Source organism: Diorhabda sublineata, chromosome 8 (genome assembly GCF_026230105.1).
Source record: "Diorhabda sublineata isolate icDioSubl1.1 chromosome 8, icDioSubl1.1, whole genome shotgun sequence".
Classification (NCBI taxonomy): Eukaryota; Metazoa; Arthropoda; class Insecta; order Coleoptera; family Chrysomelidae; genus Diorhabda; species Diorhabda sublineata.
Window position 1 is genome coordinate 5,344,542 of NC_079481.1, and position 12,882 is coordinate 5,357,423.

General features: G+C 36.0%; 1 protein-coding gene across 2 annotated transcripts in view; it reads right to left on the reverse strand.

Annotated features, from left to right (window-relative positions):
• Window positions 1-12,882, reverse strand: part of LOC130448381 (transcriptional regulator Myc-A-like) — a 172,527-nt gene that overhangs the window by 10,129 nt on the left and 149,516 nt on the right. For both annotated transcript variants that reach the window (XM_056785744.1, XM_056785743.1), the window contains exon 3: window positions 931-1,168. In XM_056785744.1, coding sequence (XP_056641722.1) covers window positions 931-1,168 — 238 coding nt within the window. The remainder of the gene's footprint in view (window positions 1-930; window positions 1,169-12,882) is intronic.

Genomic DNA, 12,882 nt, shown 5'->3' on the forward strand with positions numbered 1-12,882 from the left:
AAACAATTTCTACTAAAAAAAAAATTAAGAATATCCCATTTTGACTTATGGTTCGTATCATCATTAAACTCCTTACAAACAGCAACTTTCGATTACAAATCAAACATGCACATTCCCATTTAGACTGAAAAACTTTGCACTTACTATCAACTTTACGTTTTTGTGACATTACGCCAAAATCGTAACAATTATGGAACTCGACACAACAATTATGGATATCGCACGTGCACGATACAAACAATTGCACAATCACTACTTCGCAGTACAATTAAAATCCTTCTCCAACGATATCTCTTCGATTACTAAACTCAACTGACTCACGTCGCGCCAACGCACTCGTTTTATATGATTAAGGAATGTTCTAGTTTAAACTCGAAGCGCGTAGAAGATTCTATCGTTCTCTTCCGCTTGTCTAGTCACGCGTTGCCCTTGAAATTACTTATAAACATCTTTAGAGGAATCGAATGAAGTCTAAAAGCTTCTTTTTTTGACACATTGCGATCGCGGGTCTTATTAATACGGCCCAGAGGCCGAAAGCGGCCCGCATCTTTAGTATGACTTCTCCAAGGTGTTCAAATTTCTGGTCAACTCTAAATCATCTATAGGTCGATTTGTTCTTCTCTGTATTAGGTCGAGCATCTTCAGGGTATGCTTGGAAGCAGAGCTCCAAATGTGCGATCAATATTCCAATGATGGGCTTTATTTCGAATATTAAGGCTTCCTTTTTGTTTGATTGTTTAATAACGAAATTGAAATTATGTATGAGCCAACCATTATATAAATAGCAACATTTCTACTAATAATTTCATAAATTTTTAACCTCACTATCAATTAGTCACTCAAAATGAGTCATTCGTTTACGCTGATTCACATATTTTAGACGCCCATTTCATTCATAATATCAATAGGACAATTAAAGAACATATTTACCTTGCAGTTGTTGCCGTTGGTTTCTTTTTAATAGCAGGTGATTCTGGTGGGGACATTTTTCTAACGGGCATAACAGTTTTAAGAGCTTGCGGTGGCATCCTCTTTTTGGATATAGCTGTTGCCATCCGTCTTTGGATCTGTTGGCGATCTCTTGTTGATGGATTGTTGGGGAACGAAAGCACAGATTTGTTGTTGACTTGAATCTTCTCGATTACATTTACCACGTCGATTTCTTCCTCTGTAATTAAAAAAAAAAAAAAGAATTCAGTGGGTGTTTAAGAGTTTTTTCAAATATATTTTTTTATGATATATAAAACAATTAAAATGTAAAAGAATTGCAATAATGATATACAATTTCGATAAGTTTTTTAATCATCAATCCTCAAATTGAGGTTATATTAGAGTTAGTACAGGGCTATAAACCGTAATCAAGAATTATTAATTAATTGATAATAGTCTGTCATCAATAATAGTAATAATCGAATAGTTTCTAACATGATCATGATCTTGAATCGAAAATTGATGATCATCAATGAAGATATATTAATTACTAATAAAATCCATTCTAAAATAAAAAATAGCAGGCAGATTATTCAATAATATCCCTTTCCAAGACAAAACTATTCATATGACTTGCGATGTTGCGGTCAATGGAAAAAGGCGCTCAATTATGAGCGTTCTTCTTCTTCTTCTTCTTATTTTAAGACTATGTCTTGTGTTTTCAAAGAGGCAGCCTAAGTTGTGACTCCGAGGACCAGCTTTCATACCAGCGCTTTGGTGGTCTTCCAGGCGGTCTACTTGTATTGGGTCTATCGTCCTTTGCGATTTTCGTCAGTCGATCGTCATCCATTCTATTGACATGATCTCTCCATGCTCTTCTTCTAGTTCTCACTATATCCGGAACGTCACACATTCTTCTGATTTCATTGCTCCTTATTCTGTCTCTTAGTGTTTTCCCTGTGATTGAGCGTAATGTCTTCATCTCGGTCGTTCTAAGAATCCGCTTAGTAGTTGCAGTCTCTGCTCTCGTTTCTATGGCGTATGTCATTACTGGTCTGACACAAGTTTTATATATCCGTGTTTTGCTTTCGATACTTAAAAATTTATTCCTCCATATCACGGTTCGAAGGAATCCTGATATCCTAGATGCTGCTGTTGTTTGCGTTTTGATATTTTGTTTCAAGTTCCTATTGCTCTTGATGTTAACTCCTAAATATTTAAAAGACATAACCTGCTCTACACTTTTATTATAAATTGCCAGTTTGCATCTTCTTGGTTCTCTCGCTATTGTCAAGGATTGTATCTTTTGTGTCGATATGATCATATTGAATTTTCCTGCAACTGTTTCAAATCTGTGGAGCAGTTTTTGCAGATTATCCTCATCTTCGGATATCACAACCAAATATGAGCGTTAACAGTGTTAACTGTTAACAAAAGCTTTTGGTGATACTGGAGTTGAATCGGCAGTACCTGAGGATGGACTGTTCGTAGGTCAAGAGATAGTGGAGTAAGGTGTTGTAGACGTTCGCTCTATATAAGATTATGGAGCGGATATAGATTTTATACGTATGAAGTAAGGGTAGGTTCGTCCAATGATGCTGAGTCTAGAGTATCATTCAGATCTGTCAACCAATTGGGAGTGCGAGTGAATATCACTCCCAGATAGACGGCTTCCCTGCGGATCTCCACAAATCTCAAGTGGAAGTTTTCCTGCGCCAATCCGAAATATACAAAAGGGGCTAGAATGGAGCCTTGTGGAACACCGGATAAGTAATAAACTTTGACACTGATGGAGCGGTTGTTGAAATATGAATATATCAATTTTATAGTCGGTTATGGTAGTCCGGCACCTTATCGAAAGCCTTCTGGACATCCGCGAAGATGGTAGAAGCGCACTGATTTCGGCGGAAAACTTCTAAATGTTTTCAATGAGGATTTTTTTCTATATGGTATTCGAAACAATCCTTTTTACGATACGATTTCGTTCAATATTTTTGTGTTGTAATGAATAATAAATATGTCCGAATAAATTGAAAACTTCGATGAATAAATGGAACACCACCTATTTGAAATAATCAACATTCTTAAGTTGTTACGTCACCAGACCAGAACGACGAGCAAGCAGCAATTCTAAAAGATAAATAACGCAATTAGCATCTTGTGCAGTTGTAGCTTTAATATTCGCATTCGGTTTATTGACTTCTAGAACGGAGCTAGCGGGTGGTGCGACGAACTAACCCGTAGATTAGTCCGAGAGATAACTCTCATAAACTGTTAAGTAATCGACGTATATACTAATAGACATCAAGAAACGATTTAAGTAAGAGATTCTGATAAAAGAACTGTATACATTGTGTCCTAACTAAAAAATAGCTGCGGAAAGTTGTGTTCATCACATACTTGCCTATTTAACGTATATAGTTGTCCAAAAATGTATCTATGGGTTTGGATAGCCTTCTTTGCAAGAGAGAATAAACTTCTTTCAGTAGACAGTTAAAATTTTTTGTCAAGTTATACCTCTAATATAATACACAGGGTTTTTGGCCTGTCCAAACCTCTTTCTATTATTCTTTAGAGCTCATGGTTATAAAAGACCCAAAACCTGTGTCAGCTCAGGTACATTTATGAAAATTCCAGGAAATGTTTAGATTATTCCGTAATTATACATAAAATTACCTCAATAAGTTTTGCATTAGAAATTAAGTTCTGATACAATAAATTCATTTTCAAATGTTTTCTGAGCACATCTGACATAGATAATTGACATTCTAGAATGATATTTGATGTAAATATATATATTCAGGTTGGGTTGTAAATTATCTCGAAAGGATTTGAATCAAGTAACCAAGCTGGCCAAGATACGAGTCTTCTTCTTCCAATCTCTTGACAACAAAACTCGTGAAGGACCTATACAGTAAAATGTAGCAGTACATCATATTTTTGGGAAAATAGTTCATGTTCCAAAACGTTAATGTGTTATTTAAGAAATTGAATTGCTGTAAATTAACAAAACACTAATGCCATCTAGATTGGAAGGGATAAAGATTCGATATCAGCTTTAACATTTTATTTCTGAAGTCTTTCCTACTTCTCCTACACTTCCCATCAGAAGAAAAGTGGCAGAGTATTAACGTCAATCAGCGGGAATTTACGATTCTCTTTCCTTCCTATTCTTTTTGCATTTCAATCATCAAAAGGGAATAGAAACTTATTTTGAGTAAACGGTATCAATGAGACCTGGGAAATGTTAATTTGATTGCGCTTTTGGTCATTAGTTGATATGCCGTTAGCATCGTTAGTTGTCGCAGTTTTTGGCCGTCCCGAAGCTCGTCCTCAGTCAACTAAATACTGTCGTAAATGTCTCCGTAAAGTGTCAAACTCCTCTTTCATTTGCGAACTCTAAGAATGTGACAAGAAAGACTGAATAGAAGAAAGAAAAGAAAGACAAATTATATCGAGTCTAGAAAATGATTTTAATTTCATTTCAAAAACAATTTCCATTTTAAGAAAAATCAGTTACCTACCATTCGAAAATTACACTTTCCACATCCCACACGGGCGCCATTGGCGCATTTTCCTTTTTAGATTTTGATATATTTCAAACTGTTTTTACGAGATGGTTTTATACACTTGAGCTCTTTAGGATCAATTATAAAATGCAAGACCTGCAAAAGACTCTTGAGGTAACACCACGACCAAGACAAATACCACATATGAGGCTGCAAGACCAAAATCGGATTATGCAAGACAAAGACCACATATGAGGCTGCAAGACCAAGACCACGCATGCAAACTAAGCCGGTCTTGGTTTTGCATTCGCTCATCAATAAGGGAAACCACGGATCCACTAAACAAGACAACCTGATGCCAATAAAGATATCCTTAGAAGGTAGTAGCATAGCATCTACCCGGGCAGTTCAAAACCGCCATTTGACTAGTGCGTGTAGTAGCCACACCCCTTAAAAATACTTGTTTCTATTGCTCTAAAGCCTCACAGGCATTGAATTATATATTTCCACAAATCCTGATTAAACTATCAAGTAATGCATCATTTATTTTAGATAGATTAAGCATCTACACTAAAGAGGTGTCTTCATTTGATAATTTGTATTTGTAGCAACTATACAATTACACTTTGGAAATTCTAGCTCCCGTATTATGAAGTAAATACGAATGCCAAATATCCGTCGGCGTTTCCCGTTGCCGAAATGGGCAGTGTTCCAAAGAGAATAGGGCTGATGTTATTCGCAAAACAAATTTACATTTTTTATGAATCGACTGTCATATACTTGATGAAAATACATAAAAGGAAATAGATTCGTAACCGTAGTTACAAAATTCAGAAGAACCAACTAAAATTTTATTAAGGTCAAGTGCTTTTCTTTTTCATATAATCGAAATAGCTGACCGACCACTGTTGGTACTGCGGCGTCATAAGTAATCGTGTGTGGTCGTATATTTTACATCATGCAGACATGGACCAAATGGATGACGGGCGCACCACGTGGAAAATCAGCATAGAGACCGCAATTATGTTCTTCAACAAGAAGAGGAAGATACTAGAAAACAACGTGAAGATGATGATATGGAAACATCATCAAGATTTGAACGCACCACGTGGAAAATCAGCATAGAGACCGCAATTATGTTCTTCAATAAGAAGAGGAAGATACTAGAAAACAACGTGAAGATGATGATATGGAAACATCATCAAGATTTGAACGCACCACGTGGAAAATCAGCATAGAGACCGCAACTATGTTCTTCAACAAGAAGAGGAAGATACTAGAAAACAACGTGAAGATGATGATATGGAAACATCATCAAGATTTGAACGCACAACGTGGAAAATCAGCATCAATAACCCAACTATGTTCTTCAATAAGAACAGAAAGATACTAGAAAACAACGTGAAGATGATGACATGGAAACATCATCAAAATTTGGACGCACAACGTGGAAAATCAGCATCAATAACCCAACTATGTTCTTCAACAAGAACAGAAAGATACTAGAAAACAACGTGAAGATGATGACATGGAAACATCATCAAAATTTGGACGCACAACGTGGAAAATCAGCATAGAGACCGCAATTATGTTCTTCAACAAGAAGAGGAAGATACTAGAAAACAACGTGAAGATGATGATATGGAAACATCATCAAGATTTGAACGCACCACGTGGAAAATCAGCATAGAGACCGCAATTATGTTCTTCAACAAGAAGAAGAAGATACTAGAAAACAACGTGAAGATGATGATATGGAAACATCATCAAGATTTGAACGCACCACGTGGAAAATCAGCATAGAGACCGCAATTATGTTCTTCAACAAGAAGAAGAAGATACTAGAAAACAACGTGAAGATGATGATATGGAAACATCATCAAGATTTGAACGCACCACGTGGAAAATCAGCATAGAGACCGCAATTATGTTCTTCAATAAGAAGAGGAAGATACTAGAAAACAACGTGAAGATGATGATATGGAAACATCATCAAGATTTGAACGCACCACGTGGAAAATCAGCATAGAGACCGCAATTATGTTCTTCAACAAGAAGAGGAAGATACTAGAAAACAACGTGAAGATGATGATATGGAAACATCATCAAGATTTGAACGCACCACGTGGAAAATCAGCATAGAGACCGCAATTATGTTCTTCAACAAGAAGAGGAAGATACTAGAAAACAACGTGAAGATGATGACATGGAAACATCATCAAAATTTGGACGCACAACGTGGAAAATCAGCATCAATAACCCAACTATGTTCTTCAACAAGAAGAAGAAGATACTAGAAAACAACGTGAAGATGATGACATGGAAACATCATCAAAATTTGGACGCACAACGTGGAAAATCAGCATAGAGACCGCAATTATGTTCTTCAACAAGAAGAGGAAGATACTAGAAAACAACGTGAAGATGATGATATGGAAACATCATCAAGATTTGAACGCACCACGTGGAAAATCAGCATAGAGACCGCAATTATGTTCTTCAACAAGAAGAAGAAGATACTAGAAAACAACGTGAAGATGATGATATGGAAACATCATCAAGATTTGAACGCACCACGTGGAAAATCAGCATAGAGACCGCAATTATGTTCTTCAACAAGAAGAGGAAGATACTAGAAAACAACGTGAAGATGATGATAAGGAAACATCATCAAGATTTGAACGCACCACGTGGAAAATCAGCATAGAGACCGCAATTATGTTCTTCAACAAGAAGAGGAAGATACTAGAAAACAACGTGAAGATGATGACATGGAAACATCATCAAAATTTGGACGCACAACGTGGAAAATCAGCATCAATAACCCAACTATGTTCTTCAACAAGAAGAAGAAGATACTAGAAAACAACGTGAAGATGATGACATGGAAACATCATCAAAATTTGGACGCACAACGTGGAAAATCAGCATCAATAACCCAACTATGTTCTTCAACAAGAAGAGGAAGATACTAGAAAACAACGTGAAGATGATGACATGGAAACATCATCAAAATTTGGACGCACAACGTGGAAAATCAGCATAGAGACCGCAATTATGTTCTTCAACAAGAAGAAGAAGATACTAGAAAACAACGTGAAGATGATGATATGGAAACATCATCAAGATTTAAACGCACCACGTGGAAAATCAGCATAGAGACCGCAATTATGTTCTTCAACAAGAAGAGGAAGATACTAGAAAACAACGTGAAGATGATGATATGGAAACATCATCAAGATTTGAACGCACCACGTGGAAAATCAGCATAGAGACCGCAATTATGTTCTTCAACAAGAAGAGGAAGATACTAGAAAACAACGTGAAGATGATGACATGGAAACATCATCAAAATTTGGACGCACAACGTGGAAAATCAGCATCAATAACCCAACTATGTTCTTCAACAAGAAGAGGAAGATACTAGAAAACAACGTGAAGATGATGACATGGAAACATCATCAAAATTTGGACGCACAACGTGGAAAATCAGCATCAATAACCCAACTATGTTCTTCAACAAGAAGAAGAAGATACTAGAAAACAACGTGAACAACATCTAGATCACCAAGAGAAGTAATCCTAAATAAAGAACTGAAATTCAATGACCACTTCGACTACCTAATTGACAAGAGGAGGAAAGAATGTGGACGACTTGCAAGACTCATCGCAAACCGCAACTGAAGCCTTCATCATGGTCATAATCATTCTGCATGTACAGCCGAAATAAGTTTCAAGCGTAACAAAATATCAGCATGAGGTAAACATTAAACGCTATTTGTTAGGTTGTAATCCAGCGGATTTACAAACAGATGGACATAAACAAGAAAATTTCAAGAGATGAGGACCCTATCCCAACATTCAACTGAGGGAGATGACGGAGTACATCAGAGAAAGTTACGTGAGTAAAGTGTTAAAAGCCGTGAAAATAACAGGACCACGACTAGCGGTCTAGAAGACGGTTTTAGAAAGTTGAATCACTTTTTTTAAGGTTAGAGTGAAAAACACACACAAGAAGTGAGCGCCAGAACCGAGGAAAAGAAAGGGTGAAGTGCATGGAAAAATTAGGAAAAGAAAACTGATGACCCCATCGGAAAAGATGTGGAGATTGGAGGGAAGTTCTTTGAGAGAGTTGCGTTTTGGACTAGGTGTGTGAATGTGGAATTTGTTGCTTTAAATCGTAGAGTACATAGCAGAGCATTCAATAAAGCGATAGAACGTGAAAAAATTCCATATTTGATTAATTACGTGGAGAATATTAGCCCTAATCGTGAAATAATGAAAATCGTTTATAGCTTACCAATTTACGTTACAAAGAAAAAAGGAAAATACTGTTTCCAGCAATATTTGAGAAGTGAGTCAAGTCTAAGTTTCGGAAATTAATTTATACGGGGAACCAGAGAATTTTAAAGACCCTGTACATATTTTTAGTCTATAAAAAGGTATGATCCACCCGTAAATTATAACCTATCGCTGTCCTTATCCTGTCTCAGGGTTAAGAAAGCTGCTATATCCCCTCAGGCTCGTAAACTAATAATTTACATGTAGAATTACAGACTAAATTATAATAAAAAATAAATTTGTATGTAAAATTTTTTTCCAAATGGTACTTTGCACTTTATTACTGTATGAATTATTTTATGTTACTATAAAATAGACTTTACGAATCGAAAAAGCTATAAAATATAAAAATAAAATAAGTTAATGCAATTAATAATAATTGAAAACCTTATTTCCTGGTTTTTGTGATATTTTCAATCGTTTTGACCTCCACTATCGACAATAACGGAACATTTCCTATTAAATTTTATATTCTATTTACTTTATAAAAGTATACAACTTATTTAGATACGTGTCTGAACTTATCTACACTACCTCGTATAGTTAAACAATCGCTAAAACAGTATCGGTAAGAAAGTCTGCAACTGCGTTAGGTAGATACGCCCAGAGGCATTCAATCATGAATGAAATAGACGTTTCAATTAACCAAGTTGATTTAGAGTATTGAGGTTAAAATGTGTAATAAACTTGAGCGAAATTTTATTGGCGTTCTTTTCTTTTATTATTATTACACAATATAAACCGTATTAGAAAAGTATGAAGTAGCAGAAGGGGGCAGTATACACAATTGAACAGATATGTATTCAGATTTAATTGTTTTTCGATACCCTTTTGGTTCCAAGTTCTACTGTGGAGTCATTGACACTATCCAATGAAAGAAAATATTGACTTTCCACACGCGCGATCTCCCTCGTACAAGATGACGTCACGTTGGAATCAAAACGTGAAGTATAATATTTGGTATAAATATTTCATCTTGATTCCAAATGAAATATTTCATACAAAGACATGTCTATTATCACGAAGACGGTCGAAGAAGTACCTGGCCCAACAAAGGAAACACAAAATTCTGGAAAAAATTATATTTATTTTCCAACGTAATCTTGCCAAACCCTCAATGGAAACATATCACGACGCCGTTTTTGTTCCATTGTGAGCAAGCGCCGCACCCATCTGGCGCACAGCTTTCTCATGGCCAAATATTCAGTTAATTTGGATTTTCCTCAACATTTCTGGAGTCTACACCTCATTTGGTCGACCACTGCGATGCTGGTCTCTTAACGAAGGAGCAGTCTCACCCAGAGTAGAATCCGGTTCAGCTTTTATATTGATTGGCCTTTTGAATAAAAGTATTGTATCACATAAAGAAGTCCAATGTTTACAAATTCACTGAAAACGTTCACTATTGAACAAATACTAAACCACGTGGCGTTTTCAAACTTGAAACATATGCTGTGTATGTTATGGTATTTTTAAAGCAACTACAGCCATCTCTAGGTGAGGCCAGGAGCTTCAGAAACCATCCTGTTGTATATGTATATATAGGTATTGAATTTACCAGTTGAATACCACGTTCTTGAGGCTGCGTGCTGTTTACAAGGAATATAATTTGTTGCCCATGCCGTGACACAGAAGACTTAGAATATTATCACCATTGTTTCTTTGCGCGAATCATATTTAGATACATTAACAATGTTTTAGTCTTATATACTTTGCAGACTAAAATCGTTTTTATTTATTACCTAATCTTAATGGCTAAGAAAATATACTGATTCCAGCGTGAGGTCATGAGCGAGACAACAATTCAGCATATCGATGTATGTGTATCTTGTTGGCACTATAGTTGAATCCCACAATTACCAAACAAAACTGTTTCGTCTTCTTCATGTACCATCTTCATTTCGGAAGTTAAACCATTTTCACAAGCTCCTAAGCCAAGATATTCTCCTCCTTTCAATAGATCTTTTTCCTACAAATTTTCCCTAAATTATGAGCTGCAGATTTTCATATTTTAGATCACTCATAATGTTGCAGATATTGAAATTTTCTTCTTTTCACTTCATGTAGGATCTCTGCGCGCTCTTCTCCATTTTTCTCTGAACATTGATCTGTCCATCATATTTTCATCATCCAACGTAGGTTCATATCTCACATCTCGAAGACGTCTAGTCTTCGCGAGCTATATTTGTCGAGAGTCCAAGTTTCTACACCACATACAAGAAGAGTGGAAATACGTAGCACTTGAGCAATCGTGTTCACAAGAGCAGGTCGCAGCTATAGAGGAGTTTCTTGATCTTTATATATTCGAATCCTTGTATATTCAGGTACTCATACCTCACGAATCTTTTCAGTTATTCGCCTTCCACATACAATTCATTTGGTGCTTCAGTTTTGGTGATTGGTGCTTCAGTTTTGGTGAGACTCATATATTTGGTTTTCGTGAAATGTCAGACCATGTTCTCGACTAACTTTGGCGACATTATTGAACATGGTTTGTAGATCGAAAAGTACTATGTCGTCTGCATGACGCTCGCTGATTGTTTTTCTCTGAGTAGGCGTTGAAAAGGAGTGGAAAATGAACACACCCCTGACTGACTCCTCGCTAGATTTTAAATAAATTCATTAGTTTGAACTGAATGCGAACACACTCAGTTTGATTATTATTCGTGTCAAGTTTTGTTTGTTCCAGCGATTAATTGTTCATGGCTCACTCAATCAAATGCCTTATTATAATCGATAAAACAGACATATACATTTTGGTTGACATCAAGGCATCGCTACGTGTGACTTATAAGGCTAACAATACTTTGTACTGTTTTGCCAGAGAAAGTCTTTACTTAACTAACCGAGAAGAATGCGGAAATGCAAAGCACCAAACCGTCGATTGCTTTTTAGTTTCACATTTTTCCCATTTCTGTTATTCTTCAATCATCAATTCAATACACCTTGGTTGCTTTTTGTGAATCAGATACTAACAAATACGCTGGGTCATGGACTACCCTACATTTATCAACGTAAATAAACCCTTCATTTGCTAGGTATTGGTCTACATAAAGAAGTTGTCGATTTTAAGCGACTGCGGGTGTCATATAACTAAAAAGACAGGTCCTAGTACGTCATTAGCTCTTCTTTAGGTGTAAGTTTATGCGGGGGACTCCATGTTTGGAGATGGTGGGATTTTGGTGTAACGGAGATAGATTCAGTGATAATCTAAGCGCTGAGTTATAAATGGCAAGTTTCCTATCACTTATTAGGTATATTTTCTGACGTGTCAATTCAATATCGAAAGTTTTTTCGATTTCCCCATGGGGGAATCCTCATTCTTCAGTAACCAATTCGTTTCCTGCTTAATTTTTTTGTGGTAACCGTTGTCGACAATCGACTAGGACGAGGTTCGTTCTAAAATGTTTCCAAATTCAGTATTTCAACAATTGGGTGAAAATATTTCATCACAGATTGACGAAATCTCTCTAGTTTGAGTGCTCATTCAAATTAATAATAAAGAATGGCGTATTCCACCTACAAGTACAAGTAGTTTTTTCGAATGGTGAGATTGTCGCATAACCCTCGTAGATACTATTATAAAAATTTTTTTTTATCGAATTTTTGAATTACACCTCGTAACAATAATTAATCATATGCGAATTTTAGCGAAAAAATTCGATATTTCTGTCGTTTTTTTATTCAATTGCGAAATATTTTGCTTAGTTCGTCTCTGTATGTAAAATAGAAGTCGAATGCAGAAACTTTCTGACAATAACGACGGACTAAAATTAAAAAAAGAGAATAAAATGAAAAAAAAAAGAAGTCCGTTACCACGATGGAATGTGAAAGGCAAGTTGTTGGCGGTTCCAGTTTTCGAACGGATTAACCGGCATTCCTCAATGTGGGGATTGATTATCTCAAAAAACCAATTAAACTTTAATGAAAGGCGATCAAGTGCACCGAACGAGGTCAATTATGAGAGTAATGACAATTCCAAGGGGTAGTTATCCGATACTCAAAAAAATAATGTGGAATTATTAATAATAAAAAATCAAAAAACATCAATATAATGCAGAAATTATTACGATAAACAAAAAGTATGATTGATTCCAAGTTA